At 44.8% G+C, this 26,868-nt stretch overlaps 4 protein-coding genes across 5 annotated transcripts in view; 1 reads left to right on the forward strand and 3 right to left on the reverse strand.

Annotated features, from left to right (window-relative positions):
* Positions 1 to 256: 256 nt before the first annotated feature.
* atg14 (autophagy related 14) lies at positions 257 to 5,607 on the reverse strand. 2 transcript variants are annotated; one of them, XM_039009798.1, is made up of 9 exons: positions 5,145 to 5,607; positions 4,172 to 4,234; positions 4,000 to 4,042; positions 3,760 to 3,841; positions 3,013 to 3,250; positions 2,322 to 2,551; positions 1,807 to 2,015; positions 1,528 to 1,613; positions 257 to 1,458 (listed from the first exon to the last, which is right to left on the reverse strand). In XM_039009798.1, the coding sequence occupies exons 1-9, from the start codon at positions 5,402 to 5,404 to the stop codon at positions 1,158 to 1,160; spliced, it is 1,512 nt and encodes a 503-aa protein (XP_038865726.1). In that variant the 5' UTR covers positions 5,405 to 5,607; the 3' UTR covers positions 257 to 1,157. The 2 variants fall into 2 exon arrangements, with proteins under 2 accessions (XP_038865726.1, XP_038865727.1); XM_039009799.1 differs by lacking the exon at positions 4,172 to 4,234.
* A 3,109-nt stretch (positions 5,608 to 8,716) lies between these two features.
* Positions 8,717 to 9,798, reverse strand: tbpl2 (TATA box binding protein like 2). Its single transcript, XM_039009112.1, has 3 exons — positions 9,660 to 9,798; positions 9,112 to 9,377; positions 8,717 to 8,744 (listed from the first exon to the last, which is right to left on the reverse strand). Exons 1-3 carry the CDS (start codon positions 9,702 to 9,704, stop codon positions 8,717 to 8,719), a joined length of 339 nt encoding a protein of 112 aa, XP_038865040.1. The 5' UTR covers positions 9,705 to 9,798.
* Positions 9,799 to 10,221: 423 nt separating this feature from the next.
* jmjd7 (jumonji domain containing 7) lies at positions 10,222 to 17,361 on the forward strand. Its single transcript, XM_039009801.1, has 8 exons — positions 10,222 to 10,457; positions 10,564 to 10,717; positions 10,792 to 11,045; positions 11,640 to 11,696; positions 12,329 to 12,424; positions 14,738 to 14,814; positions 14,959 to 15,118; positions 17,079 to 17,361. The coding sequence occupies exons 1-8, from the start codon at positions 10,352 to 10,354 to the stop codon at positions 17,165 to 17,167; spliced, it is 993 nt and encodes a 330-aa protein (XP_038865729.1). The 5' UTR covers positions 10,222 to 10,351; the 3' UTR covers positions 17,168 to 17,361.
* Positions 17,362 to 20,994: 3,633 nt separating this feature from the next.
* mapkbp1 (mitogen-activated protein kinase binding protein 1) overlaps positions 20,995 to 26,868 on the reverse strand; it is a 72,768-nt gene continuing 66,894 nt past the window's right edge. The window contains exons 25-29 of the mRNA XM_039009113.1: positions 26,645 to 26,720; positions 24,316 to 25,370; positions 23,052 to 24,068; positions 22,469 to 22,554; positions 20,995 to 22,293 (exon numbers count right to left, since the gene is read on the reverse strand). Coding sequence (XP_038865041.1) covers positions 21,988 to 22,293; positions 22,469 to 22,554; positions 23,052 to 24,068; positions 24,316 to 25,370; positions 26,645 to 26,720 — 2,540 coding nt within the window. The 3' untranslated portion in view covers positions 20,995 to 21,987. The remainder of the gene's footprint in view (positions 22,294 to 22,468; positions 22,555 to 23,051; positions 24,069 to 24,315; positions 25,371 to 26,644; positions 26,721 to 26,868) is intronic.

Below are 26,868 nucleotides of genomic sequence, written 5' to 3' on the forward strand. Positions count from 1 at the left end.
GTTACACCAGCTCTGTCAGGAGGAATGGGCCAAAATTCTCCCAACTTATTGTGCGAAGGCTACCTGAAACGTTTTGCCCAAGTTAATAAACAATTTAAAGGCAATGCTACCAAATACTAATTGAGTGTATGTAAACTTCTGACCCACTGGGAATGTGATGAGAGAACTAATAGCTGAAAAATCATTCTCTCTACTATTATTCTGACATTTCACATTCTTAAAATAAAGTGGTGATCCTAACTGACATAAGACAGGGAATTTTTACTAGGATTAAATGTCAGGAATTGTGAAAAACTGAGTTTAAATGTATTTTGCTAAGGTGTATGTAAACTTCCGACCTCAACTGTATTGTGTTCTATCATTTAAGCCACCCATGTCACTGTTCGAATCACCTGTAGTATAAAGACCCACAGAACACACCAATGAGGTTTTAGGCACACTTCAAAACACAATCCTGACAAACCATTTTGATGTAATGCAGTATGAAGGAAGGTTCTGTCCCAAATGGTACCCTATTCCCTATGTAGTGCACTACTTTTGACCAAGGCCCATAGGGCTCTGGTCAAAAGTTGTGCACTTTATAAGGCATAGGGTACCATTTGGGATGTAGTAAAGAAACATTAAGAACCGACAATATGGATGGGTACACGGGAAAGCAACAGAAGCGCCAGTCTCCCTTTGAAAAATCTTCTCACAACTACTGGGATGGAGCGTGCGGATGGCTGAGAGTTGTGAGAGACTACTCTTTGAATAACACCCTCCCCAAGCGACAGGCTTTCGCACTATAACCATTTTTACCAGAAGAATCACTGCTGTCAATGACAACATTCTCCTTCTTAAGAAAGTGAGCGATACATTTCCCTTCCTCCAACAGGGATTCAGTCATGCAATTTAGTAAAAACAAATATCCCTTCTTGGTGGAAGTGGACTAGGACTGCAGGCTGACTACAGGCATAGGCCAGAACAGAACAGTCTCTGTGTGGTGGTAGTGCTGCATAGCTCCAGCCAGTCCTGGGGTGTATTCATTAGACACCAAACGGACTGAAACACTACCTGAACTTGTTCAATAACAAAAAACACTTGTTTTCCTTCTACGTTGCAAAACGTTTTTCTAGTGTGCCCTAATATGACCCTGGCCAGTGAGCCTCCAGCCTCCCTCAGCGCTGGCCGGTGTAGCCCCGAAACCAGGAGGTGACGGATGCTGCTGCTGAGGAGATCATGCCCCCGGCCTGACCCACGGGCTGAGACACCTGCATGGCTGTGCTCTGGGACAGGTCCATGGGTTGGGAGGGGATGTCACAGAAGCGCGGGCTGGGGACCGTTTCCCAGTCTGTCCCCAGGTCTGTCTCCTCGTCCGTCACCATCTCATCCCCGCTTTCCTCCGCCGGGCCGGCCGCCTCCGGCTCAACAAACTCCATGGAGTCCTCCAGGTCAGCAGTCACCTCGTACGGACCCGTCCTGCACAGAGAGGACATAGTCAGGTGGTGTCCCAAATAGCAATCTACTTATGACAAGGGATCTTCTTACCTGCCCAGGTTCTTGTTGTCGGGAGAGCCCAGGAACATGATGTTCCTCAGGGTGTGTTGAGGGTGCAGCAGCTCACTCTCAACATGCTGCACAGGAACACAACTGGTTAGTGGCGCGCATCTCCAGTGTGGGCTGATACATACAAGCTAGATCAATCATGTAACAAAGCGATTAACAGTAACACGGCCTAGAACCCAGAAGAGAAAGCAGCAGCATAGTGGCAAGGAAAATATACTCCCAGAAGGAAGAAACTTCTAGACGAACCATGCTCTGTAGTACCTGTGAGAAGCAGAGGTGGAGGATGTTGGTGTTGAGCTTGGTGACAGCCCGGGTGAACCTGTACCTGCTCAGGCTGTCACCACAGAACTCACTGTTACACAACTTCTTGGGCAGATTGACATCCAGGATGTGAGAGAGGATGTTGATGAGCTGGGTAGCAAAACAGAGGGCTGCACTGATGGTGTGGGCTGGGTTGATGTGGTCCAGCTCTGGAAATGGAAGCTCTTCTTGAGAACAAGTCGCCTTGGCACAGTACAAGTCAACATTGCAGATTGGTCACCTCTAAGGACCAGATGTTCTCTCAATCGGCTAGTCGTTTGTCCTTGTCACATCTCAAAAGACAGATCATTTGATTATGATGTCTTGTTTTGGTAAGAATGTAGAGCTAGAAAAGTATACTAAAACATATAGTAAAATGTATGCACACACTGTACTGTCAGTCACTTTGGATAAACACGTCTACTAAATGGCATATATAATTATTACATACAACATATTTTGCTATAATGTCCTACCGGGCCCCTCGTTGGTGCTCTTCTCCTCCACCCAGCTGTAATAGGGGGAGCAGTCCCCGTTGCTGGGCAGCGTGACCCTGGGTCCAGTGATGCTAATGGAGGTCTCTCCATTCTGGTCATCCCAGATCCAGCGCCCTGACAGGTAGGTGGTGCGGCGGGCCTCAGCCAACTCACTCACCGTGCTGGAGGTCAGGGCCAAGTCACACTCCGACAACACGTCTGCTGGGTCCCTGAGGGAAAGGAGCAAAGAGAGGGAGAGACTGTCATTACAGGAAGAGCATCTCTATAACTAAGTCAAACAGCAGATGAGAGGTCCCTCAGCATGCACTTTCAAATTTGAATCAAGAACCAGCTGACCGAGACTGACCCAAATCCTAAAACAACAACCAATGTCTCAAATGGACAGAGAGCCCTGGTATCATTGCTGTCCTTGAAAACTAAAGCCCAGCTTCATAATGCTGGCCAGTCATGGATGGAGTAATATTTAATACTTGGCTCTGGCCAATGCTGTATGACAGTGGTTCTCAAAGCTCTCCTCAAGGACCCCCTGCTGTTCCATATATTTGATCTAGTCGAGAGCTAGCACACGTGATTCAACTTGTTAACGTATCATCAAGCCCTTGTTTAGGTGAATCGGGTGAGTTAGTGTAAAATACACTTCAAATAATCTTGAAACCATGGCAATGCTTACCTGCTACCCTGTTTCTCCTCCTGTGTGGGGAAGATGTGAGCGGTGAGCTCCAGGATGTGTCCTCTGCGGACCTCAGCCAGGTGCTCCAGACGACCCTGCAGCTCCTTGCCCCTCTTCTCCAGCAGCTCTCCCAGCCGCCGGTTGTGTCTCTCGATCTTGTCCCTCTTCTCCTGATGGCGGCTGGCCCGCCGCTGCAGCCTCTGGCTCTCCTCTTGGGAGCGAAGCAGCAGGTCCTTACCTGGGAGAAGAGGGAGAGATAATAAGTTGATTGATTAATATGGGTCAGGTGGCAGCCTATTCCTTGTACAGTGCACTACTTTTGACCAGGGCCCATAGGGCCTGCACTAAATAGGGAATGGAGTTCTATTTGGGATGCAAGCCAATGTCTTGCACTATTTCAGGTTTGCCTGTTGTCTTAGACAGGCTACATAAAGACATGGGTATGAGGAAGAGAATAAATCAAGATGATTATTTTAATCATGTACAATATAATAGAACAGTCAAATAGTGCATTGTAATTTACACTCACCTCCATATGTATTTGGACAGTGAAGCTAACATTTTAAATTTGAGATCAAATGTTTCATATGAGGCGACAGTACAGAATGTCACCTTTTATTGGAGGGTATTTTCATACATATCTGTTTTATGGTTTAGAAATGGAGGTGAGTGTAGAAATACACATGGAGGTGAGTATCACTGATTTGAATGTCTGATTTGAGTGGCTGTCAAGGCCACGTAACTCACCACTTTTCACCTCTTCATTCCCACAACCAATAGCCTCCTTCAGCTGCTCTATTTTCATCTTGCATGACATGATCTTCCATTTCTGAATGAAAGAAACAATACAAATGCTAAGGGTAGATGAGAGTTGAAGAGAACAGGCAGGCTATTGACGCATTTGAAAAACATACCTCACGTAGGGCAGCGTAAATTTACGAGAATTTATATAAATATGGGAGGTCCTCTACTCATAATTCAACTTACCAGCTGATCTGCCTGGACTTTCTTGTCCATGGCTGTAATGACCCTGGAAGAAAGAGTAGTGTGTAATATCAATATGGTTCATATAAACCATGAGAAGGTAGGAATACAAATGCTTGAAAACTGCAAAGTATTATTTAGCATATTCAAGATAACTGAAAATATTATACTGTACATCTGTTGGAAACGTTCTTTCTCCTCCTTCAGCATTTTAAGTCTTTCCAATTTTTCAGTGTATCTGGGAAAAAATTGTTACCATTATAAAACCTAGTGTTACTTTTGATGACATCACAGCAGAATTAGTAAATGCCGCGTTCTAAACAACAGAACTTGGGGGGGAAATGTGCTCTGACTGAGAAAAATCGATTTGAACGGTCATCCAACTCGGAATTCCAACTCGGGCCTCATTCTAGAGCTCCGACTTTCCGACCTGAAGATCACCGACGTCATGATTTGACCTGGTATTTCTCCGAGTTCCCAGTTGTTTTGAATGCGGCAAAAGTGCCCATTGACCACTCCAAGCAGGTGTTGGCAAGAGTGTGGCCTAGCTTTTTATTTAACTAGGAAAGCCAGTTAAGAACATTAAGAACAAATTCTTATTTACAATGCTCCCTCCCTACTTCACACAAACTTGAGATGTATTGTACTTAAAAAAAAATACAATGTAGTCATTTGATTATGAAAAATACAAAAAGTATGTCAGTCACAGTGTAAGTATTAAACAAAGAGTCATGACGTAACTATGACAATTATTTTCCGTTTCAAGACACTAGAAAGTTAGTTACTGTATGCACTGTGTTGAGTACGAGAAAGTTGGTGCTCAAATGACATGATTCAAAATAACATATAGCTAAGTGTTGTGCAATCTAGGCCAATAATGTTCCGAAAACAGCCTTGCTGGCTATAACTTGTGTGTAACATAAGTTACACCAACTATGGTTTAGCAAAACGTCAGCTAGCTAGCTTGTTTACACGTGGTGACGTTTTGCTAAAGGTGTTGGTTGTAGCTAAACAACATAGCTAGCCAGCCAGTTTGTTTGATTGTTGGTAGCTATTAAATGCAATGTTAGCTGATGATGCATAGCCAACATTTCATAAAGCCTTTATTTAGAGCTGTGTTATGAAGTTAGCTGAATGTAAACACGCACCGTTCAGGGTTTCTACCGTCGAAGTATATGAAATCGCCTGCATGGATGCATCGGGCGCACGTCAGCCTGCGCCTGGCGGTGTTGCAGAGGGGACATCGCTCCACGGCGACATACAAACCCTCCGCATCGTCCACAGACTCCACCATTTGAGACCCAGGGGAACCTGTGGTGGTTGTGGAGTGTAGGAGGTGCGAGCGAAGCTGTGGCCGAGCCCCGGGCAGCGCTCCCAAAGTCCCTTCGCTTCGCAGCGAGGATGCCATGATGATGGAACTGCCGTTCAAGCGCCAGCTAACCTAGCTAAATTATAGCTATTCTGGCATCGAGGTTGCCCTACTTATTTTAAAATGTTACGGATATATTTACCACCTCAATGCCGTCTTTATTTTCGGAAATGTAGCTATGTTCAGTCATGGAATATATTGCTGCTGTTAGCTAGCCCGCAGCAAACTGTGTCACTGTGTTTTGCATGAGATGGTTTGTTTACGTACGTATGGTCACGTGGGCATATGGCTATACCATTTGCTATTGATTTACAACAGAACACTTCGCTTTTATTAGAAGGGTCCTATATTCCATATTAATTCATTACACAATTATAAAAGTATGTTACAAGTTGCCCATCTACACACTTTATTTAACACTCCAGAAGTGCAACACACAAAATTAAACAATTTAGGATGCATTTATTTTACACAAATGAAGATTAAGTGCGTCAAATGGTTTCGTCGTCTTCACACAATCAGCGAAAGCACTTCATTGCTTTCTGAATCCCTTCAGAATGGGGTATATGTTCTCAAAAGCCTCATAGATTTCTCGACGTTCTTTAGCTCCTGAAAGAAAATGGAGAATACGTCTGGCTACATTTTGTTAGTTGAACATTAATCAACATTTATTTTTAAATATGAAAATCAAGCATGGTCATGGTAGTACCATATTGTATTAGACACATTCAGGTAGGTCCCTCCCTGTTATGCGTAACAATAAATGCCCAGTACAGTAGGTGGCAGGCAATGTAGAAGAGCAACCCGGTGAGAAAGTGGCAGAAGCGGATGTTATGTTTGAATTAGATGTCGTGTGGAGTGGAGAGTATAAGGATTGGATTACAGTGGCGAATGCAAAAGGAAACGAAGTAAAGTGGAATCTAGTTAGTCTTTGGTCAGAGTAAGGGTTTTGCATTGATGGAGATCCGATTGAAGTCTACAAAGTGTGGATGAGGTGGCATTGATGAGAGTAATGAAGTGGGTTAATTTTTTTGTGTAGTGCCTCATTAAAGATATCGGATTGGAATGTGTCGAGTGTGGATCTTCGAAGCAGGGCGCCTAGCAAGGCTGTTATCTCTGGGGTGGCACTAGAAGTAAAAGCAAAGGATATACAGTATGTGAAGAACTGGATCAAGCGGTTGGTGCACACAGACTGACCCACATGGTGGATGGAGTGAGAAAGCCCACGCCAGCCACTCTGTTTTTTAGATTTTTTTTTAATGAAGAGTTTCCCTTCTCACGTGTATTTCGGTTGTATGTATGAGAACCTGAGAGAGCCTTGGTGCCAAAACCCATGCAGTGTTATTTATATGTCAGGACCCCAGTCAAATGAATGTTTTGTTTCAATACCCAGTACAGTAGTTGGCGGAAAGACAAATAGGTGTATTCTGCCATAAAACCGTACAAAAATACATGTAATAAATAGGCCCTGGGTCACATTCAGTAGCCAAACATTGCAGATAGAAATGCCACGAATAGAGCCGACATGATTCCATATGCTACAAGCCAGAGAGGCATTTGTTTTACGTAGCATATTTCTATCGGGAATGTTCTACAACAATGTCCTGCTGAACCCGCCCCAGTTGTCAACATACGTACCTGTCAGAACCACTTTTCCAGACACAAAGATCAGTAACACAATACGTGGTTTCACCATGCGATAGATCAAACCAGGAAACAGTTCTGGCACATAACTAGAGGGCCAAAAGGCATCACACAGTTAGTTACAGGAGAATAGGTTGCTCAGGTCTGGAGTATATTTGAATATTCTGTGAAAACAGATTATAAAATACACTATAGTATTCAAGCAACAAAATGGAAGAGTCACTGACTAAAGGATGTCTGCTAATTGTTGTCTATAGAACAAATGTCTTAAATTTTACACTCCCCCACATGGATTTAAAAGGAATGGACTACTGGTGTGTGGAATATGAGTGGAAATGTATCTGCCATACATGCACCAATGCATTGATTTTAAATGCACAAGAGGGCGTGAACAAGTGCACACTTCTGGAGAAGGTTAGAAAGTCCTAACACAGCCAGTAAATGTACCTGCTGAACTGCTGATGATCCAGCAACAGACCCTCCAGCCGGATGGGGAAGCAGACATCACAGGTCCCCACCATGTTATGTATCTTGAAGTCTAGGAATTTGGCAGGAAAGCCCAGCTTCTGCATCACTCGAGCATACTTGCGGGCAGCTAAGCGACACTGCTCCTCACTGTCAGAATAGAAAGCAAAAACAGCATAGTGGCATTGCTCAAGCAATGAGCGGTACATACCTAATGTTTAAATGTAGTAAAACAAGGACAGGTCCCTGGAAATGAGTGCGATACTGGTGTTCAGTAGGGCACACTAACAAAACATCTAGCAACATAAACAAAGTGTGTTTTTATTGGAAAGTTCAGGTAATATCTCAATTTAATTCCGTTTCTAAACAGTTTCTTTCTACTGAACACAACCATACTGTCCTTACGTCTCACCTCTTGGCTCCTGTGCAGACTATCTTTCCAGAGCTGAAGATGAGCGCTGTGGTCCTAGGCTCCAGTAGTCGCATAATGACTGCACAAAAACGCTGAAACATGAGTACAATGCCCACATCTTGATAATGGAAAACTAAAGATCTGATCGTGACCAACTACAATTCATTCAGGAAAAAGTTACACCATACTGTATATAAAACTAAGCATAGACTGGATATACTTGAATACCTTGGGGTTGTACTCTGCATTTCTGGCTTGTAGAACAATGGACTTCAGGTCCAGTGGGCAGGCCAGATTCACTGTGGATACAACATTCCTGGGCATAAACAATAAAAGGGCTCACATGCAAGCACTGATCAATACAAGCAAGACATGTAGGGGCCAATCTGACATTGTACACCATTCCCCATTTAGTGTACCACTTTTGGCCAGAGCCAACAAAATTCCCTCTCTGTATAGTACACTACTTCATTTCCCAGGGTCGTATTCATTAGTGCAAACCCTAGTATTAGCAAAACAATTCACAACAGAAACCATTTAGATAGTCAAGGGCTACTCCAAAAGCTCAGTTCCATTACACAAGAGTCATTGGACGAAGCGTCTTATGTAGGAGGAGTTCTGTTAAGAGCTGCGACACTCGGATTGAATGTTAAAACACACCTCTTGCAGGTACAGTTTTGGAAGCATAAGGACCTTATCTTCCATGTCAGCGAGAAATAATAAAGGTTAAATTGAGACACCTTTATAGGGTTAGGGATACCACACAGCCATATTTACATGTTACAGCACTTGTTTACAGAAAACATACTGAAGACAGTGGACTACCTGTGCTAATTATCTATCTGCATCTCCAAACATCTGCATGTAAAAGGAAGACAGATGCCACAAATGTGTTTTCACTGAAAAATACTGTCAGCTGCCACTTAACAGTGTATATTTTGCATTTGTGAAATTATTTTCTCATCTGATATGAAAGTAGAGGGATTTATGTTTCAAGAATGGTACCGCAATTGAGAATCGATTCACCTTCAGGATTGAGCATGGCTGTTTTTGCTTCCATAGCCAATTCACCCTTTAAAAACAGAACATGTAAGGTCATTGGGCTAAGAAGTAACGTTACGCTCCTTTATTACAATATTGGGCTAAGTTTGGAGTAAAACGTTGCAAAACGTTTTGCTAAGATGTGCATTATGAATACAACCCAGGTGATTGTAACATTACGCACTGTAACATGGGGATGATTCCAGAACTCTCAGCCACTGGGGTCACGGGTGTCATGGGACAGAAGGTAGAGGGTCCCAGCATGGCCACCTTTTTAGGGTCAGTCTCAGCAGACTCCTCTTGCCTATAGGCATCGAAGAAGCCACTGTCTTGTGTCATGTTGGCGTTAGAAGCAGCATTTCCACTGGTCTCTTCCGTCAGGACGCTGAGATCCAGATCTTTCCCGACATCCTTCTCCGGTTGGCTCAAGGAGGAGAGGTAGGATGGGCTCTTCATTCCCAGACACAAGAAAAATGCAATGGAGAGTGGAATTACATGGATTTTTATTTATTTATTATAGGCTTATTGAAAATTAAACACCTGGTTGAAGTAATTTCAAATGTTGAAGTTAATTTTGCTGAGTAATAAACTGTTTCTCCCACCTCCAAAACACTACATTGACTGCTTTCATAATCCCCTTGACACTGGCAATCAGGACCACTGTGCATATAGGGTACTTACTGATACATTTGCAATTCGGTCATCAAAATACTTTGCATGTAGGGTACTTACTGGTACATTTGCAATTGGGTCATCCAATGCTGAATCTTCATCCATGATTGATCGTATAGAAATAAACAGGATTCACTTTTAAACACCACTGGGAGCCTTGGTGGTGTTCATTGATTGACAGACAGCTAAATTAAGTACAGGTGTGAATACTCTGTAGCAAACGCCCATGCCCTGCAGGAGTACAATATGGTGTAATTGCAGACCGCATTTTGTGGCGTTTCTTGATGTGGGCATTCCTTGATATCAGGAAACGCCAATTGGTGTCTGCCATTGGTTAGTCCATTGATACCTGCCATTGGTCAGTTTTGGTGTTATGGGACTGCTGGTTTCTTGACACAGATGATTTGTTTACATAGCAGGTTAGGAGAATGAGGTTAAGGTTTGGAAAAGGTTAGGAAAAAACTGTTGTCCAAAACATGAAAGAAACTGCCAGGGACCAAGCATGAGATCAGGGAACGCCGATATTAACAAACTATTCTAAAGTTTCCCACCAGAAGAGGGAGACAATTTGAGTCGAACTGTAGCAATCGTCTTGTAGAAGAAGTAGACGACGCATGCGCGCACAAAAGGTAAACAAATATGGAGACGCATGTGCCCGTTTTTACTGTCCATTTTTTGGGGGACAAATATTGATATTACATGTTTTTTCTATGGATAATCTTCATCGGGATGTATAGAAGGAGCCCCAAAATATGTCAATTTTAAAACTGAAATCGTTTAATGGCAATGTAATGGCAGAAAATAAAACGTTAGATGCAGTGAAAAAGTGTTTGAGAGACTTCCCTCTGGAGGCTCGTGGTAAGTTAACAGCATTATCCCCTAAAACAAAAAAAGTTAAGTTTGAAATACGGTAAGTTTGTAACCCACCTATTACATGCTTGGTGATGATCTTTATTCTTTTTAGAGCTATATCTCAATAAAACAGTGCCGTGTCTAGAACAGCCCCTTTCCCCACTTGAGTTCTACCGGGAATGGATTGGTCCAAATAAACCCTGCGTCATCCGGAATGCTTTCAGTCATTGGCCAGCCTTGTCCAAATGGAATCCCTCCCATCTCCGGTACGTGTGTGTGCGTGAGCACTGAATGTACTGGAGTGTGCACTGGAGTAATATCATCTTCTTTTTTACTTCAGGGAAGTGGTGGGTTCAAAGGTCATCAGTGTGGCCGTGACCCCAAATGGCTATGCAGACGCAGTTAACCGGGACCGCTTTGTAATGCCTGAGGAGCGGCTGATGACCTTCTCCTCTCTGCTGGATGTTGTGGAGGGGAAGGTGGAGAGCAGGGGAGTGTTCTACGTCCAGAAACAGTGTTCTAACCTGACCGAGGAGCTGCCAGAGCTGACTGGGGACGTGGAGGCTCACATACCCTGGATGAGTGAAGCCCTCGGTGAGTTCCATACCAGGCATATGCATCATCTAGAATAAGGTGTTGTCTCACATGGCACCCTATTCCCTATATAGTTAATCACTTTAAAACGTTTTTCTCTACATAGGAAAAAGGCTGCCATTTTGGATGCAGCTTCTGTCTGTGTCTGAAATAAGGCTCTGATCATAGGTAGTGCACTAAAGGCCTAAAAGGAATAGGGTGTCAACTTGAGAGGCATAGTAATAAAAACAACTGTAGAACTATAGAATAGATGCCTAGAAATTAGATTTGATTTGCCAGTTAATAAAACGTACAGTGCATACATTTGTAAAAAACGTGACAGGGATAATCACAAAGTCAGAGACTTATTTCCATTGTGGTCCCTATAACTTACAAAAAATAAACAAACACAAAATATCAATAGAAGTAGAGGCAGTTTGGAAAGGCAGTCTCTGGTGTGGCTTGAGTGGAGAAAGGGGAATTGATTGTTAGTCAGGGTCTGGGAGAATGTCAGTCTGACAGACAGGCAGAGCTCTTCTTCAGGTCTCCTTGCCATCTCCGACATTCATTGTAATTCCAGGCTTCAGTGGTTTTTTTCTTCTTTCTTGTCCGTAGGGAAGTTACCAGATGCAGTGAATTTCTGGTTAGGAGAAGCCAGTGCAGTCACGTCGAGTAAGTAGTGTTCTAGTGACAGCTACATTGAGATAACAGCACGTCAATGGCTATTTGCATGTCTTTGATGCATAAAATGAATGTAAAGTTACAGAACGAAGGGCTCGATTCAATCAGATCCGCTTTAACCAACATCTGCATAGCGGTTGTTTTGGCAGTCTAAGAGGAGGAACTGCGTTAGAACTGTGAAATCCACAAGTGCCTCTAGGCATTATACCTAAAGCGAACATTGCCATTGGCTGCACAGAAGTCACATTAACAGAAATCCCATGTAGCCTTGTTTTTAAGTTGGAACACCGGAATGTGAGATGTGATCTACACCTCCATTATGATGATAGAAACCATCATTATTTAGTTTCATCATTTTTCTATTTGAGAGTAATTATGTCTCTACAGCCTACACTTTCTTGTGCTGAACTTCTAAAGTGAGTGGGACGGTGTGGCTTTGTGACAGTGATGCAAGAGCAGCGGCTCACCAATTTGACGGCTCCAACGAAGTTCCACCTCTGACACCACCAAAACATCCGCTATGTGGGTGTCTGCTATTGCCGGTCAATGCTTGATCTGATTGAATCTAGGCCTAACTACTTTCCGGATTTTCAGAACTTGAAATCAGTGTATTTGTTTCCCAGTGCACAAGGACCACTATGAGAACCTGTACTGTGTCATCACTGGAGAGAAACACTTCATCCTTCTCCCGCCGTCTGACAGGCCCTTTATACCTTATGGTAAGACATTCAGTCTCAACGATATATACTGTGGCAGACCAGGGGGTTGGGTCAAAATGTTTACACAGATCAGACAGGGACAGAGTAGGATTAGCTCAGTTTCAAAGGTGTTTATTAAAATAAAAGTCCAAAAGAAAAGAACATGTCTCCCCCAAGAGACCCTCTCCAGGATCCCGTCTTCTGGGCTCCGGGTCTTGCTGTATCCTGTGGGGATCAAAAACGGAACTCTCTCCTGTTACCTCTGGTACCGTCCCCATACAGGAGTCCTTTCCTCCCCCAGTCTCTTCCCTGTGTGCTGCCCTTCTGGCAGCTTTATGGGACAAACAGCCCTTGATTACTCACCAATCCCCAATCATCCCCAATTAGTCCTGGCCGGAGAGCCCGTTGAGACCTGGCACATCCAGCAGATGGAGCCATCGCCTCGTGATGTATACTGCGTCTGTCACCAGGCCTCGACGAGCCTCCCCTTGGTGGCTGACCTGCTGTACGCCACAATATATATTTGTATGTACAGTTGAAGTCGGAAGTTTACATACACTTAGGTTGGAGTCATTAAAACTCGTTTTTCAACTACTCCCCAAATTTCTTGTTAACAAATTATAGTTTTGGCATGTCAGTTAGGACATCTACTTTGTGCATGACAAGTAATTTTTCCAACAATTGTTTACAGACAGACAATTTCACTTATAATTAACTGTGTCACAATTCCAGTGGGTCAGAAGTTTACATACACTAAGTTGACTGTGCATTTAAACAGCTTGGAAAATTCCAGAAAATGATGTCATGGCTTTAGAAACTTCTGATAGGCTAATTGACTAATCATTTGAGTCAATTGGAGGTGTATCTGTGGATGTATTTCAAGGCCTACCTTCAAACTCAGTGCCTCTTTGCTTGACATCATGGGAAAATCAAAAGAAATCAGCCAAGACCTCAGAAAAAAAATTGTAGACTTTCACAAGTCTGGTTCATCCTTGGGAGCAATTTCCAAACGCCTGAAGGTACCACGTTCATCTGTACAAACAATAGTACGCAAGTATATACACCATGGGACCACGCAGTCGTCATATCGCTCAGGAAGGAGACGCGTTCTGTCTCCTAGAGATGAACGTACTTCGGTGCGAAAAGTGCAAATCAATCCCAGAACAACAGCAAAGGACCTTGTGAAGATGCTGGAGGAAACGGGTACAAAAGTATCTATATCCACAGTGGCCGGAGAGCCCGTTGAGACCTGGCACGTCCAAGCAGGTGGAGCCATCGCCTCGTGATGTTTACTCCGTCTGTCACCAGGCCTCGACGAGCCTCCCCCTCGAAGCCACTGCTCCAAAACTACCATAAAAAAGCCAGACTAGGGTTTGCAACTGCACATGGGGACAAAGATCGCACTTTTTGGAGAAATGTCCTCTGGTCTGATGAAATAAAAATATAACTTTTTGGCCATAATGACCATCGTTATGTTTGGAGGAAAAAGGGGGAGGCTTGCAAGCCGAAGAACACCATCCTAACTGTGAAGCATGGGGTGGCAGCATCATGTTGTGGGGGTGCTTTTCTGCAGGAGTGACTGGCGCACTTCACAAAATAGATGGCATCACGAGGCAGGAAAATTATGTGGATATATTGAAGCAACATCTCAAGACATCAGTCAGGAAGTTAAAGCTGGAACGCAAATGGGTCTTCCAAATGGACAATGACCCCAGGCATACTTCCAAAGTTGTGGAAAAATGGCTTCAGGACAACAAAGTCAAGGTATTGGAGTGGCCATCACAAAGCCCTGACCTCAATCCCAAAGAAAGATTGTGGGCAGAACTGAAAAGGCGTGTGCGAGCAAGGAGGCCTACAAACCTGACTCAGTTACACCAGCTCTGTCAGGAGGAATGGGCCAAAATTCACCCAACTTATTGTGTGAAGCTTGTGGAAGGCTACCTGAAACGTTTGACCCAAGTTAAACCATTTAAAGGCAATGCTACCAAATACTAATTGAGTGTATGTAAACTTCTGACCCACTGGGAATGTGATGAAAGAAATAAAAGCTGAAATAAATTATTCTCTCTACTATTATTCAGACATTTCACATTATTAGAATAAGGTGGTGATCCTACCTGACCTAAAACAGGGAATTTCTACTTGGATTAAATGTCAGGAATTGTGTAAAACGGAGTTTAAATGTATTTGGCTAAGGTGTATGTAAACTTCCTACTTCAACTGTATATATCTCATTGTACAATATTAGACACTAAATTGTGTCCATGTCATGTTGTGCATCCTGTTATTTGTATGAAAAGCCCACTTTGTGGCCGTGTATGTTTTCTTTCTCAGAGCACTACCAGCCTGCAGTGTACAGACAGAGAGAGGACGGGGACTTCGACGTGGTTGATGTGGCAGATTCAGACAAGGTGGGTTTGAGTGAAGTGAGCCTATTAGATTATTTTGGATAGTAATCCACTGGTATTCTACAATCATGATGTCAAAAACTTTTCCAGGCATTGTGAGATCTGATGATCTGCGCAGTGAAACAGCAATTCCCTTTCTCTTCCCAGGTTCCTTGGATACCATTGGACCCGTTAAAGCCAGACCTGGAGCTTTACCCTGACTACCGCCTGGCATGCCCACTCCATGTTACTGTCAAGGCCGGGGAGATGCTCTACCTGCCCTCTCTCTGGTTCCACCATGTTCGCCAGTCTCACGGTTGCATTGCAGGTACTACAACTAGTACTGTACTGATACTACAACTCGTACTATACTATTACTTTAACTAGTACTGTAACTTGAATTAGTACTGTACTGTTACTTCAACTAGTTCTGAACTGACTGGTAGTACTACAATTAGTCCTTGTCCTGTTACTTTAATTAGTACTGTACTGTTACTTCAACTAGTTCTGAACTTACTGGTAGTACTACAATTAGTCCTTGCCGATTTTATATATCGATACTGTGACTCCCAAGTATCATTTGTAAAAAAATATATATATATATTTATAGTGCGTTCGGAAAGTATTCAGACCCCTTCCCTTTTTCCACATTTTGTTACTTTACAGCCTTATTCTAAAATGGGTTCCACCTTTTTGTTTCTCATCAATCAACACACAATACCCCATAATGACAAAGCGAAAACAGAAAATGTTGCACATTTATAAAAAAACAGAAATACATTATTTACTTAAGTATTCAGACCCTTTGCTATGAGACTTGAAATTAAGGTGCATCCTGTTTCCACTGATAATCCTTGATGTTTCTACAACTTGATTGGAGTCCACCTTTGGTAAATTCAATTGATTGGACATGATTTGGAAAGGTACACACTTGTCTATATTAGGTCCCACAGTTGACAGTGCATGTCAGAGCAAAAACCAAGCCATGAGGTCGAAGGAATTGTCCGTAGGGCACAGATCTGGGGAAGGTTACCAAAACAATTCTGTAGCATTGAAGGTCTTCAAGAACACAGTGGCCTCCATTATTCTTAAATGGAACAAGTTTGGACCACCAAGAATCTTCCTAGAGCTGGCCGCCGGACAAACCGAGCAATCGGGGAGAAGGGCCTTGGCCAGGGAGGTGACCAAGAACCCGATGGTCACTCTGACAGAGCTCCAGAGTTCTTCTGTGGAGTTTGGAGAACCTTCCAGAAGGACAACCATCTCTGCAGCACTCCACCAATCAGGCTTTTATGGTAGAGTGGCCAGACAGAAAACGATCCTCAGTAAAAGGCACATGACAGCCCATTTGGAGTTTACCAAAAGCTACCTAAAGGACTCTCAGACCATGAGAAACAAGATTGAACTCTTTGGCCTGAATGACAGGTGTCACATCTGGAGGAAACGTGGCACCATCTCTACGGTGAAGCATGGTGGTGGCAGCATCATGCTGTGGGTATGTTTTTCAGCGGCAGGGACTGCGAGACTAGTCGGGTCGAGGGAAAGATGAACGGAGCAAAGTACAGCGAGATCCTTGTTGAAAACCTGCTCCAGAGCGCTCAGGACCTCAGACTGGGGCGAAGGTTCTCCTTCCGACAACGACCCTAAGCACACAGGACAACGACCCTAAACACACAGCCAAGACAATGCAGGAGTGGCTTCGGGACAAGTCTCTTGAGTGGCCCGGACTTGAACCCAATCTCTGGAGAGACTTAAATAGCTGTGCAGCAATGCTCCCCATCCAACCTGACAGAGCTTGAGATGATCAGCAGAGAGAAATGGGAGAAACGCCCCAAATACAGGTGTGCCAAGCTTGTAACGTCCTACCCAAGAAGACATGAGGCTGTAATCGCTGCCAATGGTGCTTCAACAAAGTACTGAGTAAAGGGTCTGAATACTTATGTAAATGTATTATTTCATTTTTTAATATTTTTTTTATACATTGGCAAATAATTCTACTAAACCTGTTTTTGCTTTGTCATTATGGGGTATTGTGTGTAGATGAGAGAAAAAAACTATTTAATCGATTTTAGAATAAGCCTGTAACATAATAAAATATGGAAAGTCAAGGGGGTGTGAATACTTTCCAAATGCACTGTGTATATATAATCACAATACACATCGTATCGGCACCGAAGTATCGTGATATCGTACAGTAAGGTTCCTGACAATTCCCGGCCTTACTATTGAGGCTCTGTTTACAAGGATCATGTATGTATCTTTAAACATATTTTTGTTTTCTTCTTCAGTGAATTTCTGGTATGATATGGAGTATGACATCAAATACAGCTACTTCCAGCTGGTGGAGTCGCTGGCTGGAGCTGTGGGGCCGCTTTGACATTTAAATTCATCTGATATACCAGCAAATGTCTTTATGGTAGTGCCTCAAATGGCAACCTATTCCCTTTTTATAGTGCACTACTTTTGACCTGGGCCCATAGGGCTCTAGTTAAAAGTAGTTCAGTATATAGGGAATAGGGTGCCATTTAGGATGTATCCTATGTAAATAAAGCGCTTAGTCTGAAAAAACAAGTTGAGTGTAATAAATATGTTTTTATTCTCCAGCAGAAAGAGAAGTACAGGGAGGGAATACAGTAAGAACACTAAGAACACTAAACTGAGGTTGGTGCAAAACAGAAAACAAAAGCTCATAAAATGTCTGAGAAGTGATCATTCCTAAAAGAGGAACATTCTGGTCCATAATCTGTAGTTTAAGACAAGTAATCATCATAGAAAAGGTGGGGTTATTAAGAACGAGGGTCAGCTACAGATTATACCAGCTTGTGAAAGAGTGGGATCGACTCATACAGTGAAACAAGCCTAGGGTACGTTGAACCATGCAATCCTACTGGAACGAGCCAGTCGGTCAACCTCCACACCTCACCACCCTTCATGCATAAATACTGATGCATACTGGCAGCAGATAGGTGCACCTGTACTACTGTCCCATCAAACACAATCCTATGGTCTTAATGAAACCTCCAGTCTAGTTAAGGTCACAGTTCTGAATATTGTCAGTCAGATGGGGAAATACTGAATAACTAATAAACAGCAGAATATACTTCATTCTTATTCTATACCATGACTCATGTCATTTCAGGGTTTGACTGCACTTTTAAATCTTTGCGGTCTGTCTATGCACATTCATCTAGTCATGTACATACAATGCTTTAATCAAAACTAGAGAAAATATAGAGTTCTAGGCATGGCATTTTGAGAGGCTGTAAGAACCTTTGGGTACCTGATAAGACTGTTTCTACCAATGAGTGTAAGTTTATAACAAGTCTATCAATAACTCAGGAAATTAAACAGTATTGTATGCACAGGTGATTAAAATATTGTTTGAGGGCACTAGTGTATTAAAGTATGTAAAACACAGCACAGAATAATCCTGACCAGAGAAATTGTAGGAGGGAAGTGATAGGGCTTTCTGTCTTAGTAGCAACTGGGCAGTGATGGAGGTTCAACAGCAGAGGGCAGTGTTGTGCTAGTCTGCAGCCACAATCATAGCAGCATCAGAACACAATTATTATTCTGTGAGCCTTTGACACAACAGTTACACCATTACACAGAGACCCAGGTTTATTTTAGTAGCCTAAGCTATTACAAATACATTAATCTGACCTATGACCATTTTGATAGGAATGAAAGTGCCCTTCTCCGTAGTGGTAGTGTCAACATTGTTATTGGGGTGGAAAAGTGCCAGGGACCAGGATGAAAACACCACAGCCAGACAAGAGCCAATAAATGTTGAGGAATTCTTAAGAGGTGTGGGAAAAAAAAGTTTTCTGCCCGGTTTGTATCTGATGCAAGAGCTGTGAGCTAGATTTGTTCTGGGTTCTTTACCTCTGGTAACCCAGCCCTAACATGCTGACCAGACCGGACACATCGCGTGCCCGAGCATTGCAAAATAAATTTAGAAATCCATGTTATTCAATTATTGCACCCACACTGCTTGCGTGCGCCAACGAGCGTCTGCGATGCCAAGGGCTAAAATAGAAGTCATTCCTATTTCTGACGCAGATCGCGCTGCAAGTCCTGCCTCTCTCATCTCCTCATTGGTTTATAGAAGCAGGTACCCACGTGCCATCTCCTCATTGGTTATACCCACATGGGTGATTGAAAGACGAACTGTTTTGCTGGTTGTCGTGGTAATACTAGGAAAGTTTAGATGCCAATCACCATATAAATTCAAAGATGAAAAAGCCTGGAAGGAGGAGAGATGACTAGAAACGATTCGGTTGACCGTTTTATGTGTGGATTAATTGTTGGAGTAGAGGACCTTGTGCATTTCAGGTAAAATGACAACTCAATGTTTATATCCCAGGACAAATTAGCTAGCAACAGCAAGCTAGCTAAATAGGACAAATTATCTAGCATGTGCAAGCTAGCTAGCTAAATTGCCATACATGTTTAATGCTTTTCGACCTGTCCCCAAATTAATGTAATTGGTTCAGTTTGTTTTGATATTTTAACCTGCGTGTCGTGATCGCGTTTCGTGTGGGGGGACAAAATACATTTATGCACGATGGCGCACGTGCGCAGCCGGTTTGGGTTCCGAGATGTGATATCTGTATTCAGAGTCATCAGAAAATGCTTCTCCTCAGTGTCATTCGTTTCCCACAGCAGTAGCTCAATTTCAGTAGTCACCTTTTGATTACAATTCAATATTATTTTGGTATAACCCAACACATTTTAAACTATAAAAAACGCTGGTTTTGAATTAAGGCACCCATTTCCTTGAGACATTTTGTATTATTATTTGCACACCTTGAACATCAATTTGGAATACAAAAAATGTACTGGGAATACAATTCACATGTTTTATAAAACCATCCAGCATAGTTAATGAACGAGGAGACTCTCAGTTGATACTGTATATTTTCAAGTCTTCTGTTTTTGCAATGTTGGTCCTCCACTGGTGACCTAGCTCTGGTACAAAACAAACTACAACTCACAAGGGGCTGACAACTCCCTTTGTAACGTGGACCTTTTACAACATAATAAATACAACCACACATCACACACAGACAGGGCCTCTCAAAACACAATGTATCAAATCACCCACTAAAACATGATTATGTCTGATTAATCTGGCTTTTAAGACTTGGAAGGGTCCTGTGTTCCTCTAGTAGTGTGGAGGTTGCTATGGTCTGGTGTCGGTGGGTAAAAGCCCTGGTAGGGACAGGTACACCAACACAGACATTTCACATTGTAGTGATAACAATTGTTTGTATTGTTTTAGAGCACTGGGGTCAGGAATGGCATTGAACAGCAACACCCTCCGATTGTCCAAAAAGTGCAGCTTCTGCTACCCAAAACGACAGCCAGCATCAAGCTCCAACCACTGGCATAGCACACGCCCCTGCAAGGCAGGTGGCCGCCAGCCCCCCATATAGCATATGAACACGTCATAAGCCATGAATTATTTTATTTGAATGACAGGAAATTAGCTTTAAAACTGCAAAAAAATTCTCAGCCTCATGGCAAAATGTGTAGAATAACAGGACATTTGCTCAGGGATTCTTGAAAGTTGGGACAATCCTTGTCCGGCAGTGAAACTTTTATTTGATAGTTTAAAAAAATGATTTTGTTGCATTATTTGAGCTTAAAATCGACTTGTTTTGGGAATATATGATTGTCGGCTGATGCCCTTGTCTGGAGCAAAGGAACCCAATTTAAAATTCTAAAAACAGGCAATTATGGATATTTTATTGGAGATTTTCAAATGAATCATTTCCCATATTTTACAAATGTTTGTTTTGAGCATCGGTTGTCACAACTCCGTCAGTGGTTTGTCAATTACGTCACTGATGGTCCACCCCCTTATGATCGTTTTTTGTGTAAATATTCAGAACAAATATTTTCATCAATGCTCTGTAACATATGCTTAAACAATTGAAGCATTTGATTTGCTAGACCTAAAAGATCATGTTTGCTTTCTAAATGTTTTATGTTCTAAATCTAGAAAAACATGTCACAATGCTAAAGAAAGTTGTCCTGGAGCATTTAGTAGTGCTAAATATTTGTATTTAATTTATTTATTTAACCAGGCAAGTCAGTTAAGAACAAATTCTTATTTACAATGACGGCCTACCCTGGCCAAACCCGGATAACGCTCGGCCAATTGTGCGCCGCACTATGGGACTGCCAGTTGAGATACAGCCTGGAATCGAACCAGGGTCTGTAGTGACGCCTCTAGCACTGAGATGCAGTGCCTTAGACCGCTGCGCCACTCGGGGAGTACTATAAAACAAAAAGAAGTTTGGAAGTTGCTTTTTCCTTTACATGGTGTGATTGCTGGTACTTTGGTCTATCAAAATATAGATTTCAACTTTCGTTAATATTAAGACAAATATTTGTGGGGAAAAAGTTGAGATTGTCCCATTGTCCCATCTTTCAAGAATCCCTGAGCTCTAAAACATCAACATTTTCTCTCAGCCTCATGGCAATATGTGTCAAATAGCATGAGATAAGCTATACATCTGCACATTTTTCTTTCTGTGGGGATGCAAGAGGGGCCCGCAAAACTACGCTACGCCACTGGCTCCAACGCAGCAACTCTAGGGCATCTGGCATTTCCATAACAACAACTTCATTAAAACAAAGTAGCAGGGCACAATATTTGGCAACAGGGGTAAATAAAACCAGTGGTCGTGCAGGTGTCTGGTAGGTACTGTAGAAGCACACAATATAGTAGAGGGAGGAAGGGTGATGAATGACAGTCTAGTGCAGCTCAGCCACACTGGGAAGGAATGCTGAGGCATTGATCATCCTGAGGAGTCTCCTTACAGTATCAGTGCTATTGGTTATGAGTGTTACATGTTAGCCTACTACAGTGGGCCATTGTGCTGAGTCCAACCCTCCAAACCCCTCCTAGGCCTCCAGAGATCTGACAGGGAGAGAGGGGACCACCCAACCAGAGGGTGCAGCAGAGAGAGAGATAAGTGCTTAAAAAAAAAAAAGAACTTCTAAAAAATATGTACAGGCATCCTTCAGGAATATTTTAATCTGTTCATTTTAAAAACGTGTCGAGAAAAAAATGAAATAAAAAGAAGTACTGTAGTCTGCAGATATCCTTGCACAATGGCTTAAGATCCTACATTTGCAAGGGGGTTGGTTCAGTCTTCAAGGAAGGGTGTGAAAGAAGAGGAGTATTTAGGAGAGCTGCTTGTTGTCCAGCCTCTTCTCCACAGCTTGAAGGAGGAGCTCAGAGTACTGCTCCAGCAGAGCCAGAGTCCTCTCCTCCCCCGAGGCTAATCTCCCCGTCCCTGGTTCTACTGGTCCTACGGGCCGGCAGCCCACTGTACACAGGGAGCCTCCTGCTGCAGGCCCTCCAGAGGGGGATGGGGGTGAGCTCTGAGGCAGGGAGCTCAGCTCGGCCCTCACCACCTCAAAGGCCTCAGACAGGACCTGGGCCATCTCATGGTGCTCCTGCCTGGAGTCTACAGGCACACTGTTCACCTGCAAGACACAGACATGACCAACATTACCACAAAAACGAAGTGTATGGAAATGTTTTAAAAAATTCATGTAAACTTAACATAAAACAGACAGATAGTGGCCAATAAAATAGTAGCCAATGTAAAAAAAATATTTTTAGTGAACGGGATACTTATTGGGGGAGTGAGTGACTCACCATTCTGTAGAGCTGGGAGGCCTTCCTAAAGGTGTTCTGTAGCTCACTGGCCACCACCCTGCACGACTCCATACTGAGAGAACCGTCTAATGAAAAGCGAGTTATACATGGTCAGGCTGACGCCGCTTAAACCATCCTACTGCAAGTCTCATCATATGTGTCAGTCTAGTCCACAAGAAACTAGTCAAGTCAAAAACAGAACTGCAAGACGGAAAATAGCTAGGTTATTTCATTGGACAACCCATAGCTAGTATGTCAATACAAGGCTGTGTTCTAGCTACTACACAAGGAAGGAAAGGACAGACAGGAGGACCACAGAGGGAATGCTCTTCATGGAAACGGGGAAGTGACAGAGATGGAGAGAAAAAGAAAGAGGGACATGAACGAGAGCGAGAGCATGCCTCACCCGTCAGGAGAAAATGGTTAAGTGACGGAGGACAGGGTGAAGGTGAAGAGTATATGGGGGTGGAGACTGAGACGGTAGGCCACACGGCACCAGTAGTAAAGAAGTGCTTGGTGTTGGCCAGGGGCAGGCCCAGACGCAGAGATGACAGGATGAAGGAGGGAGATCGCTGGAGCAAACCTGTGCGGTCCTGGCCGGAACCTCCAGATGACAGCAGGTATACGGGACTGCCCTGTAGAGACACCTCCATCGCGGGACTCTTCTCCTGGGTCAGGCCCTGGCTCTCCTCCATCTTTGGCTGTTCTAGTCTGTTGTCTACCACGGGGGCCTCAGGACGCAGCTCCGTGGTGAGAAAACGCTGCTCCGCCTCAGGACTCCGAGCTGGGGAGAGGGACAGTGCAGTGACTAGCTGGACTTTGTTGGTGAGTACTGGATGAGTCTGGCCCTGGTGAGGTAACAAGCTGACTGGAGATCTGGAAGAGAGGTCGTTGTCCTCTTTGACAGTCTTGGAGGAGGCGGCGGTCTTGAAGGTACTGTTGGGAGTGAAGACCGCCAGGGAGGGCTTGTCTGGGAGGGGCTTGGAGATGTCCAGGTTGAGCTGGGGCCGGGTGCTGCACATCAGCTTAGCCTGCAGACTCTTGGTGGTTGGGTTGGAGTTGCTTGGAGAGCTAGTGATGAGGGTGGGGATAACTGCAGCATGGGGCATGGCTAAACCCAACGCCAGAGGGGAGGAGGAGGATAAGGTGGAAGAGACCACGGCCACGGGGTTAGACGGTTTAGTACTAAGACTCTGGGAGCTCTGGGAGGAGCAGCTCCGACTCTTGGTGGGAGCGTTGGACGTGTCAGAGCTGGACCCCCTGCGTGACTCTGTAGACCCAGACTCTTCCTCGGCCACGTTTAGGCTGTCTCCCATGGACATGGAGCGGGACATCTTGGCCATGGAGCTGGTGGTGGGGCTCATGTAGGAGCAGCGGGATTTGACGCTCCTGGGCGTGGGGGCAGTGCCATGACTGGTACTGGTGATGTCCCGGGGTTGTGGGGAGGTGGGGCTGCAGAGGGGGGACACAGTGGGAAGGGTGCGGCGGGGGGTTGTGGGGAGGGTCACTGGACGCTCGTTGGCCTGGGATTGATGAGACTGGGAGTGATGGGGCTGAGGGGCTACCTCCTTGGAGGGCCGAGACAGGCTCAGAGGCATTTCTACGAGTAACAAGAGAGGGACAGACAGAGAAGGAAGGTAAATGATTAGCCTATGCCGGCCAGGGCAGTGTTAACAACATTTCTGTCTCTTATTAGACATTCAAGGAAGAGCTTGACCTTTTACACCATGCGTAGAATATAAAATGAGGACCTTTTTAAATCATAACATAAAGTGTTCCTGTAATACATGATCATAACATCAATACACTAGCTAGACATGATCACAATCACATCCGTAGTGTCTCACCCTCAGTGTGCAGGTTCTGGACTGACTGGGACTTCCTCATGCCTGTAGATGTGAGGTGTGATGCTGCAGCCTTGGCCACAGGGCTGACTATCCTACGGGAGTCCACTGCAGGGTTAAAAAGCTTCTTCCTCAGAGGAGAGGCCCGGAGATTCAGACCCTTCTCCGTAGTGGTAGTGTCCACTACTTCTAGTCTCCCGGTAGTGCCCTTCTGAGATTCTTCTGAGCCCTTTCTCTGGCTGTGGCTCTGGCCCGGGCTGTGGAGTTGGCTCTGGCCCTGGCTGTGGAGTTGGCTCTGGCCCTGGCTGTGGCCTTGGCCCTGGCCCTGGTTGTGGCTCTGGCCCTGGCTGTGGAGTTGGCTCTGGCCCTGGAGTTGGCTCTGGCCCTGGTTGTGGCTCTGGCTGTGGCTCTGGTCCTGGTTGTGGCTCTGGTCCTGGCTGTGGCTCTGGTCCTGGTTGTGGCTCTGGTCCTGGCTCTGGTCCTGGCTGTGGCTCTGGCTCTGGTTGTGGCTCTGGTCCTGGTTTTGGCTCTGGTCCTGGTTGTGGCCTTGGCTGTGGCTCTGGTCCTGGTTGTGGCCTTGGCTGTGGCTCTGGTCCTGGTTGTGGCCTTGGCTGTGGCTCTGGCCCTGGTTGTGGCTCTGGTCCTGGTTGTGGCCTTGGCTCTGGCCCTGGCTGTGGCGTTGGCTCTGGTCCTGGCTGTGGCCTTGGCTCTGGCCCTGGCTGTGGCGTTGGCTCTGGTCCTGGCTGTGGCCTTGGCTCTGGCCCTGGCTGTGGCGTTGGCTCTGGTCCTGGCTGTGGCCTTGGCTCTGGCCCTGGCTCTGGCCCTGGCTGTGGCGTTGGCTCTGGCCCTGGCTGTGGCGTTGGCTCTGGTCCTGGCTGTGGCCTTGGCTCTGGCCCTGGCCTTGGCTCTGGCCCTGGCTGTGGCTGTGGCTCTGGCTGTGGCCTTGGCTCTGGTTGTGCTCCATGAGGGGCCTCACCTCAGAGACCAGGGGCCTCACCACACCGCTGGCTACCTTCCCCTCAACACCGCTCTTCGATGGGAATGGAAAGGCAGTCCTGCTAGAAAGGAAAAACAGTGAGCCATTCAGTTAGGACTGTTTGTCAACATATTCAGTCATCTAAAAGGATAGCTCACTTTTGTGATAGATGAGTGTGGGTTAACAGAATGTTCTTTGGTCAACTAACTGATACACTAAATGGCCAAAAGTAAAAACGAGCACACAGCCATGCAATCTCCATTTACAAACATTGGCAGTAGAATGGCCCATACTGAAGAGCTCAGTGACTTTCAACGTGGCACCGTCGTAGGATGCCACCTTTCCAACAAGTCAGTTTGTCAAATTTCTGCCCTGCTAGAGCTGCCCCGGTCAACTGTAAGTGCTGTTTTTGTGAAGTGGAAACGTCTAGGAGCAACAACGGCTCTGCCGCGAAGTGCCAGGCCACACAAGCTCAAGAACGGGACCGCCGAGTGCTGAAGCGCGTACAAATCATCTGTCCTCAGTTACAACACTCACTACCTAGTTCCAAACTGCCTCTGGCAGCATAAGAACTGTTAGTCGGGAGGTTCATGAAATGGGTTTCCATGGCCGAGCAGCCACACCAAGCCTAAGATCACCATGCACAATACCAAGCGTCGGCTGGAGTGGTGTAACGCTCGCCGCCATTGGACTCTGGAGCAGTGGAAACGCATTCTCTGGAGTGAGGAATTACGCTTCACCATCTGGCAGTGCGACGTACGAATCTGGGTTTGGCGGATGCCAGGAGAACGCTACCTGCCTCAATGCATAGTGCCAACTGCAACATTTGGTGGAGGAGGAATAACATTCTTGGGCTGTTTTTCATGGTTCGGGTTAGGCTCCTTTGTTCCAGTGAAGAGAAATCTTAACACTACAGCATACAATGACATTCTAGACGATTCTGTGCAACAGTTTGGGGAAGGCCCTTTCCTGTTTCAGCATGACAATACCCCCGTGCACAAAGCGAGGTCCATACAGAAATGGTTTGTTGATCGGTGTGGAAGAACTTGACTGGCGTGCACAGAGCCCTGACCTCAACCGTATCGAACACCTTTGGGATGAATTGCAACGCTGACTGCGAGCCAGGTCTAATCCCCCAACATCAGTGCCCGACCTCACTAATGCTCGTGGCTGAATGGAAGCAAATCCCCACAGCAACGTTCCAACATCTAGTGGAAAGCCTTCCCAGAATCGTGGAGGCTGTTATACCAGGAAAGGGGGGACCAACTCCACATTAATGCCCATGATTTCAGAATGAGAAGTTCGATGAGCAGGTGTCCACATACTTTTGGATCATGTAGTGTAGGTATGGCATACCTTCCAGTAGAACATTGGGACAGGAACTTGGAGGAGATGCTGACACTGTCAGGGGTGACAACTCTGGTCGGGCTCACTGACAATCAAAGAGGAGAAATACAATGAATATATCTGAAATACTTTTACTATTAACTTGTGTGTGTCTCTATATGTGTATACTATTGTGTCTAATGTACTCCTGGCTGCACAATTCAGTTGTGTGGACAATAAAGTTTGAATTTAAT

Source organism: Salvelinus namaycush, chromosome 15, assembly GCF_016432855.1.
Source record: "Salvelinus namaycush isolate Seneca chromosome 15, SaNama_1.0, whole genome shotgun sequence".
NCBI lineage: Eukaryota > Metazoa > Chordata > Actinopteri > Salmoniformes > Salmonidae > Salvelinus > Salvelinus namaycush.